This window comes from Pipistrellus kuhlii, unplaced genomic scaffold (assembly GCF_014108245.1).
Source record: "Pipistrellus kuhlii isolate mPipKuh1 unplaced genomic scaffold, mPipKuh1.p scaffold_m20_p_14, whole genome shotgun sequence".
NCBI lineage: Eukaryota > Metazoa > Chordata > Mammalia > Chiroptera > Vespertilionidae > Pipistrellus > Pipistrellus kuhlii.
In genome coordinates this window covers 30,302,073-30,326,689 of record NW_023425449.1, presented here as the reverse complement: position 1 = coordinate 30,326,689, position 24,617 = coordinate 30,302,073, and the positions used below count along the sequence as shown (strand labels likewise).

Here is a 24,617-nt window from a genome sequence, read left to right as displayed (position 1 = left end):
TGTATAGGATGTAATTTGCTCAGATTTTGTTGCCTTGTTGCTGTGCCCAGAGTTCCATCAGTTGCACATATTGTTTACACAAGAATTCTTTTGTAAACATAAGTGTCCTGCAGGAGGTAAGATATTAAGCCCATTAATGCAGGAGTTGGAGGGTTAAGGGGCTCACTTTGGGTAGAAAGAGGGAGAGGTACCATCCATTCTCTTTGAGGCAATGTGAAAAGACTTCTGTTAATATTTTAGTGTAAATATCATCCCTCCTCCTCTCCCTCCTTTACTTTTCAGAAAGGATCAGAGGAGAAATGATTTCCTTTCTTTTCATAGGTGGACAATCTTACAATCCCTTCGGCACTCCGGAAAACTGCAACAATTAACTTCCAATTTAAAAACTCAAAACTTTTATTCTGCCTATATATTGTTCATATTTTATAATTAATTTGAAAGAAAATTTGGAGTGTTCTCTTTCACATTTAAATGGCCTGTTTTTGCCTAAAGGTAACATAGACTGTTGATTTTTATATTGTTACCAAATGTGCCTTTCCAAAGGTTATTCACAGATAAATGATACTTTTGCATTCAGTTTTAAGTGTTAACATGATTGCATGTGAGGAAAGGAACAAAAACTACATTTGTAGTTGAGGCTTCATTTTCGCTTCTGGCAGGTACCCTTCCTAAGGGACCTATGTCGCTGATCTTGTGGTTGACATTAGAATTATTTTCTGCTTATAATTTTGAGTAGGAATTTTGATTTACTGCTCTATGCCTCCACCTGCTGGTAGGGATGGCTGTGTTTTTGGAAAATGATGGCTAGAGGGAGGAGAGGACAAACGTTTGTAAAGGGTAGCATTTTTTGGGGAAAATTATCTGGATAACTAAGTTTCAGCAAAGCCTACACTATTCCTTGAAGTTTTGAGTCGAGCAAACTCTAGCTCAGGACCATATAAAGTACTTGGCAAAGGTACTGTCATTGAAAAAGCAATTGGCACAGTCTCCCCTCAAGCAAATATTTTTAATTATGTAATAATACCTCAAATTTTATAGTAAGAGCAATGGAAAAAGTACCCATTTTAAAATCTTCACATTATTAAAGAGAATTTATATCTTACAAAGATTTAAAAGGATTTTTGGGTGGTTCATAATCTTTATCCATCTATCTATCTATCTATCTATCTATCTATCTATCTATGGCTACTATGCTAAGTGTCTGTCTGACCAGTAGCTGTGGTGTACACAGACCATCAGGGGGCAGATGCTGGACTCAGGAGCTGCAGTGACTTGGCAGCAGCGGATCTAGGTGACGCACCCGAAACCAGAGAGGAAGGAGCCCGATTTCTCACTGGGCCTCGGGACTCCACCTTTGGCCATGGGCTATGTTGTTGCTGGGGCGCTGTTGGCCCTGTATCTGGTTTACTGCACACTAGCATGTGTCCCACACCCTGTACGACAGCAACTCTGGAGAGTGCCCTCTTGCACTCTGGGACCCCTTGGGGGATTTAGGAGAACCCATTTTGCCTGATCCCTGCAGGCCAGGCCGAGGGGCCCCACCTGCCGAAGGGACCCCACTCACTCTGCAGACGCCCTTCAAGCCACAGCGCCACCCCATGGTATGGCTGGCCGGGGAGGGGCCGCGGGAGATTGGCTCCAGCCCATCTCGCCCACTCCCGTCCTGCTGGCCACCTTCTAATTAATTTCCTGTCAGTGTGCGCGAATCCGTGCACCAGGTACTAGTATTAACATAAAGAGGTCAATTTGAAGATAAAAGAGATAGTTTACCTGAAATGTGTAGAACCAACACTTTCACTTTTATTTGATTTACCCAGAATATTCCAAATCCATTTTCAGAAAAACTTTTTGGAAGTGACTTCAAGGATTTTTGTGGTTGGCCTCAGCTCATTTTCATTGGAGGTGCAGTTTTAATAACTTTGACAAGGCTGTCCGCTTTCATTTTCCCAAAACCAGTGTTTTTATTGTATTTTTAAATTTTAGGGTATGTTAGAGCAGGATTCAAGTGGGCTGATTCAGAAAAGCCATTGAAGATATGAAAATAAAATTTAAGATTTTTATTTATATTTTATTTTTAACCTTGTCTTAAATCCTAATTTTATCTATGTTGCCTTGAGTACATAAAAGTCCTCACTTGTTGATGGGTTCTTGGAACTGTGGTGAAATATCACATAACAAAACCAGTTTTACTATAGGCTTATTGAGATAAAATACAGCATCACATTAACTTTACATTGAAATGACTTTTTTTGAGGATCTACTGTGATCTTTTCTATATAATAAAGAGCTGATATGCCAATGGTCATTACGATGTGACACCTACTGACTGATCACCAGGAGCTGGGGCAGTGAACTACAGTGTGACAGAGAGCTACCAGTGGCAGTGGGTTCACTGGCCAGCTGAGGCAAGTGGCAGTGAGCTACTTGAGCACAGATTCGTGCACAGGGCTACTAATTCATAAATGCATTACAAGTTTGAGACCACTGCCTCAAAATATATTGATTGCTATGAATGCTTTTCACACACACACCATGCAGAAACTGATACATTTCAAAAGGTTCTTGGTTTAGGAGAACCCATTTTGCCTGATACTGATGAGTATGATTAGAATCTCAGTATGATTAGAATACCTGGCATCCCATTTAACCTTTCTTGCCTCCTGAGTCCACTTAGCTGCAGCATTTTGTCTGCTGTTTTGACTTTTTTTTAACCTACTCTGATTTCAGCCCTTAAGGTTATAGCCCAAGACTAACTCTTAGAACAGCTCACATTGTACACTGATCTGTCCTGACTTCAGTTTGATAAGAGTATGAGCTTTTTAAAAGTGGACATTTTATTTAGCTCTCTTCAGCCCAGTGCTTCACCCAAAGTAGATAATCAGCAAGTATAGAAAGTGCATCTGACCTTTATGAAGTCCTGTCTGTGACCAGTCCTACTACGTCCAGCTTTCTGCTCTTACAGTCCCTCCTTTCCCTCCTTCCACAGCACCACCTCATTCTCTGCCTGGCATCCAGTCACTTCTCTTAGAGAATCTTTTGCTATCTCAGGGAGGCTACTGTTAATTCTTTGATGACTGCAGGGTTTCTGGAGAGCCTCTCCCAAGTGGTATTAGCATTCATATCCTCTCATGTGAAGCTGGTAAATAACATGGTCAGAATGAGGGACAGGTTTCCAACTTTGAAGGACTTCATAACAGGCCTCTGGATTTCTCCTGGGGCTGTAGTTGTCATGATAGGTTTAGACCCTGATGTTGAGGAATCAGATGATTGTACATAGCCCTTATCTTCAGTACCCACCCCATGGGACATATTCCTAGTGCGCGTGTGCGCTCTCTCTCTCTCAGACATGAAAGTGTGAAACTAAAGAGTACTCAACAAAAGAAAATGGTTATACAATTTTCTTTGTTTGAAACTGTGCTGCCTTGAGAAACAATTGTAATGTGAGCAATAAAGATTTATTTAAAAAAAATAAAAAATAAAAAAAGATAAAAAGTAAAAAAAAGAAAAAAAACTGTGCTGCCTTGTTCAGGTATAATACTAATGATACCCAATTGAAATATTATAAAGCCACATATTAACTTAGATTTTTTTTTGTGGCCACATTTTAAACAGAATAAAACAAAAACAGAAGTAAACAAAACAGCAACAATGCCATTAAAGGGGAAAAGGGTAAGAATCCAGAGTTGCTTCAATATTTTTATAAATATTATATAAAATCTCTAGATTTAACAACAAAATTACAAGCCAGTAAGGAATTAGGAAAGTGTGACTTGTGCACAGTGGGGGAAAGCAGTCAAAAAAGTTGTCTCTGAATGTTTCCAAATGTTGGATTTGGTAAAGACTTCAATTATTATAAATATGTTAAAAGAGATGAAGGAAAACATGTTTAAATAATTAAAGGAAAGTATAACAATAATAAGTCAACAAATAGGGATTCTCAAGGTTATAGAAATTATTAAAAAGAGTAACAACCAAAAAAAGAACCACCCCTTGATGTTATGAGAGGGTGCCTCACTTTCTTAGCATTCTTTCCCAAGAGTTACAACCAGAGTTTGATCATGAGAAAACAACAAAGTGAAACCCAGACCTATTCTATTATACAAGAGCACCTGGTAAGTACTTTTGAAAACCGTAAAGGTCATGAAAAACAAGGAAAAACTGAGATTATTATTAATCAGAGGAGACCAAAGAGAAGTGATGATCAAGTGGTATCCCGAATTGGATCCTACTACAGAGAAAGGACATTTGTGGAGAAACTGATGAAATTTGAATAAAATCGGTGGTTTATAATTTTGTACCAGTGTTAATTTCTTACTTTTGACAAATGTACCATGGTTATCTAAGATATTAACATCAGAAGAAGCTGGGGGAAGCATATATAGCAACTGTTAGTATTTTTTTTTGCAACTGTTCTGTACATCTAAATTTATTCTAAAGTAAAAAAGTTACAAAAACATCAAATGGAAGTTCTGGACTTGAATATAACACCTGAAATGAAAAATCCACTAGAAAGTCCAGCTGGCGTGGCCAGTGATTGAGCGTCAACCTATGAACAGGAAGTCACAGTTCAGTTCCCAGTCAGGGCACATGCCAGGGTTGCAGGCTTGATCCCCAGTGTGGTGCGTGCAGGAGGCAGCCATTGAGTGATTCTCATCATTGATGATTCTCTCTCTCTTCCTTTGTGAAATCAGTAAAAACTTTTTAAAAAAAAAATATATTGTATTGATTTTTCACAGAGAGGAAGGGAGAGAGATAGCTAGAAACGTCGATGAGAGAGAAACATCGACCAGCTGCCTCCTGCACAACCCTCACCGGGGATGTGCCCGCAACCAATGTACATGCCCTTGACCGGAATCGAACTTGGGACCTTTCAGTCCGCAGACCGATGCTCTACCACTGAGCCAAACCGGCTTCGGCAAACTTTTTTTTTTTAAAAGAAAAATTCGCTAGAAGGACTCAACAGCAGTTCTGAGATGCTAATAAAAAGAATTTAAAGACAGAACAGTAGATGTGATTCCACTTGAAAAATTTAGAAAAATGATTGAAGAAAAATGAGCAGAACCTCAGACATCTGTGAAAAACATCAGGAATACACATATGTGTGATGGGAGTGCCAAACAAGAGAAGAGTGCAGAAAATACCCTTTTGAGAAACGTAACTATCAGTACATTTGATGAAAAAACTTTACACATCCAGAAACTCAGTGAATCTCAGTAGGATAAACACAAAGAAAGCCATGCCTAGATGCAGCATAGTCAGTCTGTTGAAAGACAAAGAGAAAATCTTGAAAGTAGCAAGAGAAACATAACTCCTTAACATACAAGGGAGCATCAATGTGATTAATGGCTGCCTTCGCATCAGAAACACGGGAGGCCAGGAGGTAGTGGGATGACATATCCAAATTACTAAAGAAAAACAACTGTCTATGAGTAATTATGTGGTTAGCAAAACTATCTTTCAAAAATGAAGCTGAATAAATGCATTCCTATGCAAAAACAATTTGCAGCAATCAGACCTGCCTTATAAAAAATACCAAAAGAAATTCTTAAGGTTGTCAGGAAATGACAGCAGATGGTAACTCAGATTCACAGGAAGAAATTAAGACATTGGGATTGTAAATATGTAGGTTAAAAACCTTTAAATATATTTTTTCTCAATTATTAACTTTTTTTAAAAGCATGGAATTCAATCTAAAAACAATTTTAGTATCTATAGCATTTCATTCCCTCTTCACCCTCATCATGTCACAGTTCATCCTCACTGGAAACAAATTGTTCCCAGCTGTTTGCCTTTTGGGTTGGTAGCATCTCAAAATTTTTGGTTTTAGGACTCTTTTCCACTCTAAAAATTTTTTTGAAGATTCCAAAGAGCTTTTGCTTATATGGGTGTTATGTATTGATATTTTTATTTTATATTAGGAAGTACAACAAAAATTCAAATACTATTTATTTAAAAACAATACCAAGTACATGTTAACATAAATAATGTTGTGTTTTTGTTTAATGAAAAACTAAGTATATTTTTCAAAGCAAAAAAGTAACAAAGAGATTGGCTTGGTTTAGTGTACTCTTTTCAAATCTCATTAGTGTCTGGCTTAGTAGAAGAAAGCTGGATTCTCATATAGGCTTCCGCATTGAACCCATTGCCATATGTTGTTTTGGCTGAAGGATATGAAGAAAATTGGTCCCCACTCTGATTTAATTGGAAATAGGAGGTGTATGAGGCCCAGTGCAGGAAATTTGTGCACAGGGGTTGGCGGGGAGAGTGTCCCTCAGCCCAGCCTGCACCTTCTCCAATCTGGGACCCCTTGAGGGATGTCTGACTGCCCGTGTAGGCCCGATCCTGGTAGGACTGCTAGCTTCCAACTGTTGGCTTCAGGACTGCTGGCTCCCAACTGCTAACCTAATTGCCCCTAACCACACCCCTGCCAGCCTGATTGATGCCTAACTGCTCCCCTGCCAGTCCAATTGCCGCTAACTGCCCTCCCCTGTAGATCTGGTCACTCCTAACAGCTCTCCCCTGCAGGCTTGATCGCCCCCAACTGCCCTTCCCTGTAGGCCTGGCCCCTCCCAACTGCCCTTCCCTGCAGGCCCGGTTGCCATCAATTGCCCTCCCTTGCAGTACTGATCCCTACCCTGCTGGCCATTTTGTGGCAGCCATCTTGTGTGTTGGAGTAAAGGTCAATTTGCATATTACTCTTTTATTAGATAGGGTGGGGGCTGGCTGGTTTGTCCTGAAAGGTGTCCCAGATCAGGTTGGGGGTTCCTTTGGGGTGTGGTGTGGCCTGGGCAAAGAGCCTATGGTGGTTTGCAGGCCAACTATGCCCCCCACAGCGACCCAAGTGGAGTACCTGGTATCTGGGATTTACTTATCTGCTATAATTGAAACTCTGTAGCCTTGAGCAGAGGCTAAGGCAGACTAAGGCTGGGGAAGCTTGGCTTCCTCTATTGCCAGGGAAACCCAAGCCTCCTGCTCTCTCCAGCTCCATGGCTGCCGCCATTTTTGTTGGGATTTATTTATCTTTCTTAATTGAAACTTTGTAGCCTTGAGCAGAGGCTAAGGCAAGCCAGGGTGTGCGGGAAGCTTGGCTTCCTCCATAGCCAGGGAAACCTAAGCCTCCTGCTCGCCCCGTGGCTGCAGCCATCTTGGTTGGGTTAATTTGCAAACTCACTCCTGATTGGCTGGTGGGTATGGCTTGTGGGTGTATCGGACTGATGGTTAATTTGCATATTACTCTTTTATTAGATAGGATGACTATTTTTCTTTGATGCCAAAAATCAAGAAGTGATAGTTTCATAATGCGTTAGTGTTAATGTGGAATCTGAAACATATCAATACATTGTTAAATTCATTGTTATGTTAAGCAGTGTACTTTCTTACATTAATACCCATTGTTTCTGCTTATTTCTATAAAATAGTAAGATAAACAGAAATGTTCTGTCTGAAGTAATTACATTTGGAATAAAAGTGATTGAGTGTTGCTTAAGCATGTCTTTTAAAATGGTTTTTAATTATTAGTATTTGAGATTTCTAAATTTAATGCCTTCTATAAATTAGGCTTAGTATAAACTCCTGGAAGCTAGAGTTGCAGATTATCTATCGTTAGTATGTACTTAATTTAAAACTAAGTTATATCATTATCATTATTATTATAAAAGTTATATTTCCACATGATAAAATAATTCATGATATAAAATAAATAATTAATAGCAACCTCTCCTTACTAATTCCTCATAGGTAAGCAATGTTTATAGTTCTTTAAATGCTTTTCCTGATAGTTGGTTCATATATACATATTTGGATATAGTATGTAAACATGATAATCTTTTTTAAGCAAATGGAATCATACATATTTTGTAAATACATACATTTTAAACATTTTCGCCTGGCATATATGTTAACCAGTTTGCTTATTAGAGGGAAAAAAATCTATATACATAAAAGCCCAGTGACCGAATGACCAGAAGGACAGGTTGACCAGTTGCTATGATGCAAACTGACCACTAGGGGGCAGCCGCTCAGCTCTGCCCTTGGTGGTCACTATGGGAGCACCACTTGGCTGACCGGGATGAGCGGTGCTCCCACAATGGGCCAATCCCTGCAGGCCACACCCCACCAGTACACAAATCCGTGCACCAGGCCTCTAGTTTAGTAATAAAGTACCACTTTTAAATTAGTTTCCCCTGAAATATTGCTCCTGATCCTTTGTTAACACTCATTGGTCAAATATAATAAAATTAGTTGCAAACCAAAATTGAATATTGCCAAGTATGCTGGGTTCAGTGAAGCTCATGGGTGTGATATTAGAGAACTCAGAACTGTTGACAGTTGGGCTGACAATTAAAGAAGAGAAAATTATCAAGGGTGGTGACTACTAGATGCTTTTCCTGCTACCTGATCTTGCATGCATGTTTTTTATTCTAGAAGAACTTATTTTCAAAGACTCCTCTCTTCCCTCTCATTGCCCATAAAATATCTTACTAGCATTTATACTGGAATTGTTCGAATTTGTAGTTTGGGCAAATTGGCCTTATTAGAATGATTCTAAATTAAGTAGTTAGAGCAGTGCCTGGCACAGAGCAGTCAGTCACAAAAGACTAGCTGGATGTTCTTATTTGCTCCATCAAATATATTCTTCACTCTCTCTGTCTTGCTCTTTGTGGAGGGTATCATCTGGGCCCTCTTGCCTCTGCCTTCTTGTTGGAGATCTGGTAGGAGAGAGAAAAGTGGGAGTAAAGAGAGGTTAGGACATATTCCCCAGCCTGTCACCCTGTAAGGCTGTGCTTGTCTATGGAAGGCCATACCTTCCACCAGGTGGTGGTTCTCCCATAGTGAGAGTCTTCTCTAGTGTCTACTGGTAATAATAGAGCTTCCTGCTGTTACTAGCCCCTGGCAGCTTCACCCTGCCCAGACCTTAGTAGATACGTTGTTGTTTTAATGATGCTACCCACTGGCCTTTTGTTTAGGACTTTTGCAGCAATATTCCTTCCTGAAAATGATCTGTAGCTTTCTCTCCCCCACCCAGTGTCATATTATACTGTTGGTGTTATCCTTGTATTTAACATGGTAAAGCAGCAAAGAAAATAGGTGTGTGTTTTTAAATAATACAAAGATATTTAACACAGTGAGGAAGGTAACTTGTTACCTGGGAAACTGGCATCATACATTACTGGTTATAAGGCTGTGTTTTATATCAAAGTTTAACAAAGTACAGTTATTACAAAATTTAAGATGTTTGTAATCAAGATGTATATGTAAGATATGAAGTGGTAACATAATACCATCTTTCATTTGATAGTCCTTTCATCTATTTTATCTCATCCTGTGAATAAAACGGGTAGGTATTAGCCCATTCAACAAATGAAAAGATTTAGGTTCAGAGCGATTGCTGCTTGCCAGAGGTCATATGGCTAAACCAGATCTTTGGACTGATAGTCAGTGGTCCTTTACTTCATTACTTTACAATAGAGTTAATGCAATTTTACCAAATCGGGTCACATGCATATTTCAAAATAGGCTCAATATTTTTCCCCTCAAAGTGATCATGTGTAAAGACTTCAGCACTCTTCATGTAACCCATATTATAATTCATTTAATGCCTAAACGTTTTCTTGAGGTAGTCAGAGAGAACAGGATTATATCTTTGTGTTCTAAATAGTAGCACAGTTTAAAAACTAGAGCTATCTTCATACCTGCAAAGGATTGTGTAGGCTCTTCCTATATACAAATGAAAGAAAAACTGTCACCTTATGCTCATGGACAAAAAAATTTCTTTTTTTAAAAAACATGAATTGTATTTTTTTTTTATTACTAAGGTGATACATATTCATGATGGAAGTTTTAGAGAAAAAAATAGACAAAAATATAATCATTTGTAATCCTACCATCTAGAGATAACAGTGTGAACATATTGGTAGCCCTATATCTAATATTTATCGAAATACATTGGCTCTTTTCTTCCTATGCATAATGTTTTATCATCAATTTTTAAATTAGTGTTTTCCATATTATGAAATATTTTATAGCTATATTTCAGATATTAGAGACTTTATAAAGTCGTATCAGAAACCCAAACATACGCAGTGTTTTATTGGTAAAAATTTTATATTACTAATTTATAACTTTATTATGGAATTAAAAGATTGGTTTGATGAACAACAACAAAAAATTAAAATAGGGTATCCACTAGGGTGCTGCTAAATGCTTATAGCAGCTGGATCCCTGAAGGAAAAATATCCGTGATTTGTGGTGATTGCCAAGTTTCTTGCTATGAAACTGTCAATGCACTGTCACTGAATGAGTTGTTAGAATGAACTGTGCAGAATTGTCTGTCCTGAGCCAGTGTTAGCAGGCTCTAGCACGCCATGGTTATACAACTGGATTTTTTAGTTGCAGATAGCAAAAATTTTACACTGATTTCCTCAAAAGATTTACCAAAAGGTTGGGTGGCCATAGATTTGGTTAATTTGGCAGCTCAGTGTTATCCATCCTCACTAACCAATGTTCTCTCTCTGTCTTTCTGTTTTGCTGTCTTCAGTATGTTAGAGTTGTCCTCACGATAGTTTCCATCATGGTTGCAGAGTGGCTTTAATAGTTCTGTGTATCCAAACGTAACAACTTCCAGAGGAAGGGAAGGACTGTCTCTTCCTTCTTTATCATTTTATGTTTAAAGAAACCCATCCCTGAGGCTCTCCCAGAGGACTTCCCACCGTACCTGATTGTTTCATGTGACCATTTCTAAACCAGACTCTGACAAGGAAGATGGAACTGTTATGATTGGTTTGGACTATCAGGGTCTACTCTAAAGGTGTGAGGCCATAAGCACACACCTAGGAAGCACATAGCTGTCCAGGCACCTAAACAAAATTTTGTTTCTTTTAGGAAGAAGAGGAGGAGGGGTGGATGCTGAATATGCAACTAGTAGTGTCCACCACACATGGGTTGTAGATGGCACTTTCAATCATATTATCAGCATCAATACTTAATTTATTTTTATTTTTATTGCTAAAATTCATCATAAATCCAGAAAAATTGCAAGTGTTAACAGTATTCTTCTGAATTCATTCTAAAAAGCCAATATTACATGCTACAACTTGGATGAACCTTGAAATATATTAAGTGAAATAAGCTAGATACAAAAGGTCACATTGTGTATAATTCTGTTTTTATGAGCTATCCATAAAATGTATTTCCAAAAAGACAAAAATCAGATTGGTGGTTGCTAGAGATTGTGGGGAAGAAGAATGGGGAATAACTGCTATGGATATGGAGTTTACTTTGAGAGGATGGAAGTATAAAATTACGAGTGATGACGGTTGAACATACCTATATCTGTGAATATACTAAGAAAAAATGTATTATTATTTAAATGGGTGAATTGTATGGTTTGTGAACTGTATCTTAAGAAAGCTATTTAGCCCTGGCCAAAAGGTCACGGTTGATTCTGGTCAGGGCACATACTGGAGGCAACCAATTGATGTTTCTCTCTCATATCAATGTATCTCTCTCTCCCTCTCTCACTTCTTCTCTCTCTAAAATTAATTTAAAAAAAATTTTTTTTAAAGAAAGTTGTTTAAAAAATGTTATCAGTATTTAAGCTTTTCCTTAAAATTTCAGGACACTTTAAAATTAGCAAGCCGCCAAAACCAGTTTGGCTCAGTGGATAGAGCATCAGCCTGCAGACTGAAGGGTCTTGGGTTCGATTCCGGTCAGGGGCCTATACCTTGGTGGGGGATGTGCAGGAGGCAGCTGATTGGTATTTCTCTCTCATCGATGTTTCTTCTGTCCTCCCTTCCTCTCTGTAAAAAATCAATGAAACATATTAAAAAATATATATATATGTAATTAGTGAGCTATAAGTTTGAAAGACACATAATCAAAAATGTTTCTTTCAATGTATAGTCAGTAATAATATCTAAAATTCTGTCCATGCTGTTTGTCATAAATATAAAAGTCAGAAAAGTACTCCCAAAGTTACTAAGTAAAACCCTAATATGCAAATTGACTGAATAGCAGAATGAGCGGTCGCTATGACATTCACTGACCACCAGGGGGCAGACGCTCAACTCAGAAGCTGCCCCCTGGTAGTCAGTGCGCTCCCACAGGGGGAGCGCTGCTCAGCCATAAGCCGGGCTCACAACTGGCAAGCGCAGTGGCAGTGGTGGGAGCCTCTCCCACCTCTATGGCAGCGCTAAGGACTCCTCAGGGGATGTCCACCTGCTGTCGTAAGCCTGCTTTCAGGGCACAGATGTCATGCACGGGGCCTCTAGTTAAAATTGCAATATCCCATTGCATTCTTAGATGTTCATTTGTTAGCATAAAACTGCTTAAATGAAAATGTATGCTGAACAGATGTCTCTTAGCTTTGTCTTGCATTCTTTTATGGCGCTTGAATTGTGCACAGGTCCAAATGAAAAAGCTCATTTTAGAGCCCAGACTTTGAAAATCAGAACACATATACAAATCATTCAGATATATGCACAGAGATGCTAGTGGATTGCCTAATATGATTTGAGTAAAACATGTTAAACTAGTAGTATAAATTAATATTTTGGGAGGAGTCCCCAAGAGTTACATTTCTTAAATGTCTGTGTATGTTCATTTTTCCAAGAAATGATTTGCACACCATAAAATTCACCCTTTTTAAATGTACAATGTGGTTTTAAGTATATTCATAAAGTCCAGAGTTGCACACCTTCACTATTAATTTCAAGACACTTTCATCAGTTAGAAACAAAACTCTAATAATTAGCAGTCTCACTCCACTCCCTTGTCCCCCAGCCCCTAAAACTAGTCATCCAGTTTTATATCTGTGTATTTACATATATGCATTACTTTGTTTTCCAATTTTTAAATTTTATCTTATGGTTTCCATCACTTTTTATCCCCTTTATGCCCTCTACCATCTCCACCCATCCTCCTCACCCCGCAATCACCACATTGTTGTCATATACATGAGTGCACTCTCGCTGTCACTGTCGCTGTCGCTTTTACTACAAATTTTAAATAGTTAAAAGTAGCTCTAACTGGTTTAGCAGAGTGGAGAGAGCGTCAGCCCGCAGACTGAAGAGTCCTGTGTTCGATTCCAGTCAAGGCATATGCCTGGGGTTGTGGGCTCAATCCCCAGTAGGGAGTGTGCAGAAGACAGCCAATCAAGGATTCTCTCTCATCATAAATGTTTCTCTCTCTCTTCCTCTCCCTTCTCTCAAATCAGTAAAACTATATTTGTAAAAAATTGTAAAAAGTGGGCACCATAAAGTTTGGTCTAACTTTAGATAAATACATTTAAAAAAAAATCAGTTAAAAGTATCCAAGAATTCTATATAACGTAATAAAAAGGTAATAAGCAAATTGACCATCACTCCAACACACAAGATGGCTGTCCCCATGTGGACACAAGATGGCCAGCAGGGGAGGGAAGTTGGAAGGGGCCAGGCCTGCAGAGGAATGCAGTTGGGGTCAATCAGGCCTGCAGGGGAGGGCAGTTAGGGGTGACCAGGCTGGCAAAAGAGGGCAGTTAGGGGTGACCAGGCCAGCAGGGAGGGCAGTTAGGGGTGACTAGGCCAGCAGGGGAGGGAAGTTGAGGGTGACCAAGCCTGCAGAGGAGAACAGTTAGGGGTGATCAGGCTAGCTAGGAGGGCAGTTAGGGGCAATTGGGGCAGCAGGGGAGCATCACTCAGGCTGGCAGGGAATGGTTAGGGGGTGATCAGTCTGGTAGGCAGAAGTGGTTAGGGGCAATCAGGCAGGCAGGCGAGTGGTTGGAAGCCAGTAGTCCTGGATTGTGAGAGAGATGTCTGCCCAGTGGGATCGGGCTTAAACAGCAGACATTCCCTCGAGGGTTACCAGATTGGAGAAGGTTCAGGCTGGGCTGAGGGGGGGGGGGGTGGGGGGGGGGGGGGAGAGAGAGAGAGAGAGACACATACACAGTTACCAGATTGGAGAGGGACACACACACACACACACACACACACACACACACCCTGCACAAATTTGTGCTCACCAGGCCTCTAATTGAATTATAATCTGTTTGAAAAGTTTGAACATTTGTTTTATAGCATTCACTTTTAATGATTGTAGGTATTCTATATTTCTATAACAAACCAGTTCCTTATGATAATTTACTTAAAATTAAGCCCTAGAAGTGGTATTGCTAGTTAAAATGTTAGATGCAGTTTTAAGTTTTTTGTTAAACATTGCCAAATTACCTTCCAGAAAACTTATCAGTTTGCATTCAAACAATAATTTAAGTGTGGACCAAATAGAGTACTGATCAAATTGTTAGTTACAAAATAGTCATGGGGATATAAAGCCCAGCATAGGAAATATAGTCAATAATACTGTAATATCTATGTGGTGTCAGATACTACATTTATCCAAGTGATCGCTTCATAAGATATTTAAGTAATCACTGTTGGTCAGCTGAAACTAATGCACTATTGTGTATCAAACCTAACTGAAAAATAAAGAATTATTAAATAAAATCAAATGGAGTACTATCAGGGACCCTGCAATGAAGTTGGAACTTGTAGGGAAGTCAGACTTCCCAAGTCTGCACCCAGGTGAGGTTTGGCTCTTTGGACTTCTGTGCTTACTCTAGAAGTACATCTTGTAAGTGCGCCCCATGCCTACGCTTACCTCTGAGCTTCATCACCCGGATCTGACCAGTCCTTCTGGACTAGTCAGGGCACTGTGTCCCATAGCCAATAGGAAAAGTCTCTTTGTTCCAGTTTGTGGTTTTTGCCTCTATAAGCTCCAGGGTTTTTTTGTCTGCCTGGAGCACATTTCAGGTTTTACCCTGAATGTGTGTCAGCTGGATTGGAGTCCTTTAAGACCCCAAATAAACTTTTAATGTGTTTTATAGCCTCAGATCTTTATTGGTCAACATAGAAAGGTTCATATAAGTTGTAAAGTATAATAATATAATAACAATTTTTAAATACATACAGTGATACCTGCCTCCCAATTAAATGTTTGCTTGTCTGATTTTGAATATTGTTTTCTATCCAACACTTCAGAAACTTTTCAGTGAACAGGAATCATAATTTTAAAATCAACTACACTCAGAACATAGCTGCTGTGGTCACAATTTGTATTCCAGCTTCTGAACAAGAAACTTTAAATATCTTCTTTATCAGTTGAAAATAGCCTTTCGGAAATCTAAGTCATTCTTGTCCAGAGAATGGATTAAAACCTAGAGCTGCAGCAAATCCTCCATTTTAGTGTGGTTTTCTTAAGCTGCCCAGGAGATGGTGAAATCAGTAAGCCATTCTCATGGCCAAAATGATTGAACTTTTTTCTCTTTATACAACCACATGTCGGAGGTGTTAAAACTGGCATGACTTTCTCAAAGTGTAGATAGGGAATTAATTTTAGGTTGAGGAAATGAGTTGAGTACCACCGTGGCAGTGGTAATGTCAGGCTATGTTCAAGAAATTGTGTAATAGCTGACATAAATTTGAGAAGGGAAGCATTCTGGTTAAACTTAATGAGTTTTTTGTTTTTACGTTCCTTGACTGTATCATACACTTATGGAAGCTGGCCATTTTTAATAAATAGGAGCTAGGGTGATTAGTATCTGCTCTGTAGAGAGGGGAAAGCCATTTTAAGGAATTTGAATCGAGTCTTTGATATGCCTGGATATATTACCAAAGGGCTGGTTAAAGGAAGTTAGATGATTTTTAAAGGTTTGTGACTTTTAGTTAATGACTCTTCATTTGGACTGTGGTGGAGAATTAGTAAGGACACCTTGGTGAAGATCCTGAATTATCTTTATGGGAACCATCACTGTGTTTTAATTCTTACTACGTCCTCATGTCCAAGCACTTTCTCACCCTCGAGGTGGAAGAGACAGGCTTTTAGAATTTAATTGTATAACGACTCCATGGCTAGAAAGAGTAGGCCTTAGATTTGACTCCAAGATTACATGACCCAAAGCCTGTGCTCCCATGATCCAGTTTTAAGAGAATATTTGTTTTGTATGAATTTTAGACTTTAAGAGAATTCTAAACTTTAAGGAAAATTAGATGAAAATATTTTTTCCTATGTAACTTTTTATTGTACTAAAATACATCTAACATAAAATTTACCATTTTTAAATGTTTTTATTGATTTTAGAAAGAGAAACATTGGTCAGCTGCCTCCTGCACACCCCCTACTAGGGATTGAGCCTGCAACCCAGGCAGGTGCCCTGATCAGGAAATGAACCTGTGACCTTCTGGTGCATAGAATGATGCGCAGCCAACTGCACCACACTGGCCAGGACTTTACCATTGTTAAATGTACGATTCAGTGGCACTAAGTGCGTTTACATTGTTGTGCAGCCATCCCCACCACTGACCATTTTCCAAACCTTTTTATAGTGTTGCAAGGAATCTGTGTACCCATCTTTCCCCAGCCCCTGGTCCTCTTTTCTACTTTGTGTCCATGAAGAAAATATATGTTTTGCTTTTGAGATGTTTTGGGTTTTTTTAGTGAGAGAGTTTTGTTGATGTACGATTATATAAAATAAATTTTACATTTCTTTGTTGAGTATTGATTATAAATGAATTTATTTTTAACAAGAAGTACCGTGTATCTCAATGCAAATTAAAACATATTTTTGCCTTTTTAAATTCTTTGTCTATTCTATTTTAAACAAAACATTATAATTATATATTCTAAGTACAGAATCTTTCATGTTCTCTTCGTTTTATTAAATATAAATAAATTGTGTTGGTTTAAAAGAAAATGATTCTTTTCTTTTAAATGGTGTTGATTTAAAAGAAAATGGTTCTGAACCATACTGAACTACTCTTTATACACTGTCTTAGTTAGACCTCCTTAAAGTAGCATTAGTCTTAATTGCCTTTCCAGTCAATTAATCAAAATGCTAGCAAATCCAAAAGATGACCATCCTTTTGCCAGCCTGCATAAATTTGTATCATGTTCTTCTAGCTGATGGTTGTCAAATTGCACACAATATGATTCAAGCTATTTTTTTAAATTCACTTTTATCGATTTCAGAGAGGAAGGGAGAAGGAGAGAAAGATAGAAACATCAGTGATGAGAGAGAATCATTGATCAGCTGCCTCCTGCATGCCCCTTGTTACAGATCGAACCCACAACCTGGGCATGTGCTCTGACTGGGAATTGAACCCAGACCTCCTGGTTCATAGGTCAACCACTGAGCCAGCCATTTTTTTAAATGAACATGGAATGTAATTATTATTGCTCATTGTATTTCTTTAGTCATAGTTACTGGGAGGTGCTCTATACTTTGGCCAGACCCTGTCTTTGGTCTTTTTTTGTTCCGTATAACCATGAGGTTGTGAAAAACTCAAAGCTCAGGTTCACTCACTTTACTTTGACCTTGAAGTGAAAGCCAGCTTCAGCACTCTGCTTCTCTTTGTGCATTCCTGCCTTTACTTAGTTTTTGCCTGGGTGTTCTTTATTTTCTTAGCAGCTCATAGAGTCATTTCAGTAGAGACTTTCCAGCATTTTGGTTGTTTTCTGTGGTAGGATTAGTTCCCTACACTAGTCCACTGTTGGAAATGCAATTAATCTTAACCAAACAGATTCATTCATGCAACCTAGCAAATAATAATAATAGGAATAGGAACATGGTTTTTTTTTTATGAGTTACAATTTTATGAGCCAAATCCGTCCCGCCAGGCCTTGCAATGTGGCCCGCACCGCGCTGTCATCACTGCACTCCGCTGCGTTTCCATCACAATGACAGTTTATGACTGTTCAGTAAACCATTCGGCCCGCGATTTAGGCTGGATTTTAGATTTTGGCCCCTTCTCTGATTGAGTTCGACACCCCTACATTAGAGGGACGGATGAGAGGAGAGGTTGAACCAAAACTTCTGCAGCCTAGTCTGGAAGGAACTTTAGGCCTAAGGGAAGTCAGTTTGAGAGTTGTTGAGCAATGACCTTTTTTAATCACTTGCTTTTTGTATTGTATTCAAAGCTGATTTTCATGGCTTTATGATTACTGTTGGTCTAAGAGGGAAAGGAATGTTACTTGTATATATGTATGTGAGAGAGAGAAAAATATAGTATGGAAGGTGTGTGTTTAATTTGAATAGTTAACAACTGTGAGTTTTGGCCTTTTGATCTCTCAGTCTTTTCCTGTTTGTGAGCCTAAAGATTTTTAGTTTTAACTATCTTCCTTCTTTGGGTAATCTTACTCATTTTAGAACCTTGATAAGTAGATTACTCTTAAATCCCTCTCTCTAGCCCACCTATCTTTGAAGGCCTTTAGAGCACAAGCCCAGCTACTGAATAAACATTTCTGTGTAGCTATCCTTGAAGCACTTAACCCTCTCCTGAAATATTAAAGAAAATCATCCTTGAATCCATCTGTGACCACTACCCTAACCTAGGCCAGATCTGAAGACTGACGTTTCAGTCTCCTCTGTATTTATCTATTTCACACACAGGGGCCCAAAGTATTTCTTCCAAAATATAATTTATGAATCACTTTTCTAAATAAAACTTTTCAGTGGTTTCCTTTTGTTCTTTGTGTACAATTCAGACTCCTTAGAACTATTGATAAAGTCTTTATTACATCTCAAGTTTCAACCGCCTCACCACTCCCAACTTCACTGGTACACTCTAACTGTATTCAAGTTCCTTTGTGGATGGAAGAGGATAGATATTGCTCCTCATTTTGAAATTCAACTTTGTGTGCGTGTTAAGTGTTGATGAGTCAGCTCCAGCTCCTGGCAGCCCTATGAATGAGTGATGTCCATCATAGCCTGTCCTCAACAGCTGTGCTCAGCTCTTGGAGACTGATGCCTATGGTTTCTTTTATGGAGTTAATCTTTAATCCAACTTTATTGAGGTATAATTTATACACAGTTTGATGAGTTTTAACAAATGTGTACATCATGTAACTGATACCCCACTCAAGATATTGCACTCTGGTTACCCCAAAAAGTCCTCTTGAGCTCCTTTGTGGTCCGTTTCCCTCAGCCTGCCCAAGCAACCACTGTTAGTTTTGTCTCTTTTAGAGCTTCCTAGAATGGAATCATAAGAAATTGGGGTTTTTTTTCCTGTTTTATTTTTTTTTTTTAACTTAACAGTTTTTCTTGAGATTCTCTAAGTTGTTGCATTTGTCAATAGTTCGTTTTATTGCCGAGTAGTATTTCATTGTATGGATATAGCACAATTTATCAGTTGATGGATGCTTGTGTCCTTACCAGTTTTGATTATTATGAATAAAGTTGCTATGAACATTCATGTTCAGATCATTTTTTGGAACTGTTTCATTTACACAGAGCTCTGATTGCTCCACATCCTTGTTAACACTAGATATTGCCAGTCTTTTAAATTTTAGCCATTCTTGTGGGTGTGTACTGGTATCTTGTGGTTATGAACATCTTTTCATATATAGTAGCTATTTATATATTTTCTATTGTGACTTGTCTATTCAACTGTTTAGCCTGTATTTTAATTGAATTATTTATCTTATTAAGTTATATGTTTTTAATATATGTATAATAGATTCTGGATACAAGTCCTTTGTCATATTTATGTATTGGAAATATTTTCTTTGTAGTTTTTTTCACTTTAGTGCTGTCTTTGAAAAAGCAGAAGTTTTGAACTATAATGAAGTCCAATTAACATATTTTTCTCTTATGACTAGTGTTTTTGTATTAGTGCTTTTAACTCAAGATCACAAGTATATTCTCATATACTTTCTTAGAAATCGAATTATTTTAGCTTTTATGTTTAGATATATGATCTGTGTTAAATTTTTTTGTATGCAACAGATTGCATGTTGAGTTTCCTTCCTCCCATCCCCCCACATATGTTTATATAGTTTTTCTAGTGCCATTTGTTGAAAAGACTGTACTTTCCCTTGAATTACTTAGGTACCTTTGTCAAATATCAATTGACCATGTATGTCTTCCCTGATGCTACCAAATCCTAGTTTTGGTGTCATCTTGGTGTTCATAGCATCTTATATTTGCTGGCAATTGTAATTTTTTGTAATCCTCACAAAAACTTGAGATGTGTGAGGGCAAGGACTATGACTCATTTACATTATTTCCCTTTTGCCTAACACACTGGAGAGGTCAAAATCTGTCTGTCTCTCTTACAATACTGTATGTGAAGATGTAATAGTACTGTTCAATTCAGTGTGCCTACAGTACACTTCAGAATTATATTGTGCTTCAACCCTGATTGGTTTGAGGGGGAAGCAGTTATTGATTCTTGCCATGCTTATTCATAATTTTCTTACTAAGTTTGTTCGATCTCCATAGAAAGTAATTTTTTTCTTCTTTAGTATCTAAGTTTTAAACATCTTTATATATTTTACCCACAAGTAGTGGTCTGTTCATATTAGAAGTGAAGTTTGTTTTCCTCACCTATAAATAGTTCTCATTTAAAAAGTACCTTTTACCAGTGTCACCCCCACTGCATTTTTTAAGTGCCTTTTAAGGTAAATGTCAGTAACCACTTAGTTCTAGTAGATTTGAGGAAGTCAATATGCTAGGTCTGTGGGTAGTGGTGGTGGAAGCATTTCCCATTGAAAGCTTTTAACGACTGAGCTTTCTTAGAAAGACTTCTTTGAATATAAAATTATAGTATTGGTTATTAGAATTGATAGAGACCTTCAAGGTAATTTGTTCTAGCTTGCCCCACAACCTCCTAGACAGAGACTAGTTTGAGACAGCTCCTTTTACTTTACATGGTTTTGATTGCAGAAAGTTCTTAGAAAATAATATTGAGTTGAATCCTATTTTTCACAGATTTATTCCCATTGGTCCTACTTTTAATCTATAATTTCATAGAATAAAGCCAAACGCTTTAGGTTTTTTGTGTGTGGGTGTTTTTTTTATTTTAATTACAGCATTTTAATATCTATTCTGGCCCTCTTTTTATATATCTTTGCCTAAAGCATATCAGTTCATAAAACTATTTATCTTCTGTCTTTATCTGCATTTTAAAATGTTATAGATGTATGAATCTTCCAGTGTAATATTCAGAACTGAACCCAGTCTTATGTTTCTTGTATTGAAAGTAGTGATCTGGGTATTTCTGACTCAGTGTCTCCTAAGATTGCCTTTACTCACTGTCTCTTATTAACTTAGAATGTAACCATTCTAGCCTTTTACCTGTGTGTGTGTGTGTGTGTGTGTGTGTGTGTGTGTGTGTAAGTTATTTTGTAATTAAACATGCTGGTTTACCCTTTGTGTAGACTTGATAAGTGCTTGTATGATCCACACGCCAGTAAATAAACGGTGGAACAAGACAAGATCAAATGCAAAATTCTCTGATTTGCTGCTAGAATTCTTCCACTACTTTGATATTAAGTACTTAATTTCTGGATGTGTTTGTTCAGTCAGCTAGGAGTCTGCCTAACTGTAGTGAGGGGCTCACATTGCTCTGTTTTGTTCTTAAGGATGTCACCAGAGACTGTGTACAGCCTTGCAGAAATTAAGAAACCCTGTGTCTGGGACATTCTCTTGGCTTAATATACTAGAGGCCTTAAACTTGCATTATATAAATTATATGACCCTTTTCTAACTCCAAATGCTATAGTGGTGGAATCTCTACTGCTTTTTTTTTCCTTCTGAAAATTGTGACCATTTCCACTTTTCCATAATTTAAAAATTATTATGAACAGTGGTTTGATAAGCAAGACTCTTTGTCCTTTTTATTATCATCAGATGTAGTTTTTCTGGACCAGAAGACTTGAATGTTTGTAAAATTATAAGGGTTTTGTTTGTTTTTAATTACTTCCTTCATACTAGGACTAATCATATATCTGTTGCCATCAAATACTGGGATACTGTATAACAGAAAACTTAATTCAGGACTTAAAATCAGTATAATACAAAGGTATTAATTAACTTGTAAAACTCTCATGTTACTTTAGTTTTAAAATAATTTTTATTATAAAAGTTACCACAGTTTTTTGTCAGTTTTATATATCTTGAAATTCATACCATATGAAAAATACAAAAGCTCTTACATGTGATTTTTAGTAAAAGAAATAAAGCCACCCTGATTTATTACTTGTTAAAACTGGTGGAATTTAAAATGATAAAAGCTCACTTGGAGGAGGTTTACTATAGGGTTCAATTTTTTCTATTATTGATTATGGTTTTCTTACAGACACTACTTTGTATAAAGAACTCTGGGATAAGCTATTTCCGTCAACAGGATTCCAAAATTATAGACACTGATGTCAATGCAGATGAGCATGGCCTAATTTGGTCAAGAGAGGGGCATGCCGTGTCTCTCTATGGACAGCTAAGGGCTATTGCCAGAATTGACAGGTGTCCTGTGGATAACAGAAAGCCCAGGGATAAAATTTGCACTTGGATTACTTCTCTAAGACACAATGATCAAAGTCATATCTTTTCTTTTTTTATTGATCACACACACTACTAAAATAGTGAGGTCTGCTTTTAATGCCTTAATTTTTTATGTATTAGTTTTTTAAGCCCCAGAAAGGTAAATGTTTTATACTTTCTTCTAACAGTATCAGATTCTGTTTTGGAAAGTTTAGTTGTATCCTGTGCATTAATTTTTTTGGTATAGTTAAGTGCTTTTTTTGTTGTTGTTACCCTGTCATATTTCAGTAAGACTTTGAGAGGTGAGAAAAGTTAATGTAAAATAATACATTTGTTATCGTTATAAAAGAGTTAACTTTTTTATGGAATAATAAATTATGTGATTCAATGTGGAAAGATTAATTTTTAATACACATAATGTAAAAGAGTGTTCATACTAATTAAATAATAGCTTTTGTTTTTATTTCATCTTCCTGAAATTTTTTTGTTATTCAGAGAAGCCTTGTAATTTATCAAGTAGTATTGCATATCTCAAAATAAGAAAAAAAAATTTAAAGCAACTAGGTTGTCATTAAGAAAGGTAAGTATATTGAATTGCCTGAAATTTTTATAAAATTTGAGTGATGTAAATGTGCCATGAGTAGCAAAGGATCTCTGATTTTAAGCATAAACTCAATAGCTGTTTCCATTCAAATAGGAAATGTTGTGATCTGGGAGGATTGTGTCTTGATTATTTATCTCTGTATTTCAGTGTTAGAAATGTAGTAGAAATTTAGGAAGAGGATGCTGAGGGACCATTTTTAGGGAGTCAATCTGTTCCCCAGTGTGAAAAATGGAAACTTAGACCCTCTCACGGCTAGGACTGCAGGAAGGTTTGTCGGGGCCCTGGGCAAGCACAGAGCATGCTCCCCTCATGGACCATTGTGGTTACAGTTAAGCCTTGTGATGGGGTGGAGCTAGAGGGAATTTGGCCATTATCCTTAGGTCTTCAATATGTAAGTCTGAGTCAGTTACAGTTTATTGAGAGCCTACCAGGAGCACAGATGCTTTTATAATTGTCGTTTGACTCCTGTGAAGGGGAAGGAACTCAGGCTTGCCCAGGGTCCCCCAGCTCTGGGCAGTAAAGCTAGGAAATAAACACAGAAATAATCTCAACAGAAATTCATTTAAAAGAGAACTTTCTGGATGGCCTTTCTTACTATTTTCCCCTCCATGTCTCCATCCTGATTCTTTCCCCCTTCTCCTGAACAATCCTTTTCTTTTAAACTAAAAGAAAGGAAATAAAGAGTTGAACAAAGCCAGTATTAAAAGTTGAAAAGATAGAATAAAATGCCAGGACATTATACTATGAAGCTGGTCTATGTGTAAGAAATGAAGGAATTTTTAGTACTGCCACCCATTCTTTTGAAAGTTATTTCAAAGCCCTCCATAACTGTGAACATTGTAGAAGGGTTTGGGGCTAGCCTGAGGCCTCTCTGGTCTCCGTTTTGTGAGACTGTTAGGTCAGTCCTCGCCAAGGTTTTTCCCTTTCCTCGTCCAACATTACTGACGCTGTTCTACCTCTGCCCTGGGTGGTGGCATTAAGCACGTAGTGGTAAGAAGCTGGCTGGCAGCACATTCTCAGAGGAGTCAGGTGATCCTTGTTTGAAGGCAGCTGCTTAAGGTTCAAGGCAGCCAGTGTCCCTTCCCTAGGGACAGCTGGTTCTTCTCAAACTCCTGACCAGCCTTTCTTGCTCATTGCTCGATGGGGGAGAAGGGAGATTATGTCGCCGGCTTTTGATTGATCCAATGGGAATTACATTGATCTGGTGTCTGGCGTTGGTTGTTATCAAGTGGATTGCCTCTAAGGTAGGCCATCTTTATTATTAGGATTGTGACCTTAACTATTAGTTTTTATACTTGGTAGGAATGAAATTACTAGTCAAGTTTCTTCTCCTTTTGCTTATATTTTTATTTCTCTGATTAAAAGAGCTATGAGTTTTACCTGTCAGCTGAAAAGCTTATATGTACTTCTCCCACCTTATTTCTTACCAAGGACTTTTTATGGTGTCATTCTTCAGTATCATTCCTTAAAAGGTGTTTTTATGATGAAAGCAGGTCAACTTTTAAGATTATAAAATTATTAAACAATTTAGACTTTTGGTGTACATATTATAAACTTTTTCTTCTGGAGATGAAGAATTTACTAATGTAAATTTAAAATATAGTACACAAATAAAATCATAGTGTATATACTTTTTAAAAACTATCACCCTCTATCATGGTCTCTCTTAAGGTCTTCCTCCTACTAAAATGCATGCCTTACTTATAGTATATTGAAACATTT

At 37.7% G+C, this 24,617-nt stretch overlaps 1 protein-coding gene across 7 annotated transcripts in view; it reads left to right on the top strand.

Moving 5' to 3' along the window:
• The window catches only part of PDE7A (phosphodiesterase 7A), an 82,107-nt gene that overhangs the window by 7,557 nt on the left and 49,933 nt on the right, over nucleotides 1–24,617 (top strand). Inside the window, exon 1 of one of the 7 annotated variants that reach the window (XM_045581445.1) lies at nucleotides 23,969–24,139. The exons of the other annotated variants lie outside the window; for them this stretch is intronic. Coding sequence (XP_045437401.1) covers nucleotides 24,080–24,139 — 60 coding nt within the window. The 5' untranslated portion in view covers nucleotides 23,969–24,079. Of the gene's footprint in view, nucleotides 1–23,968; nucleotides 24,140–24,617 lie in introns of those variants that run through there. 7 annotated transcript variants of the gene reach the window in all.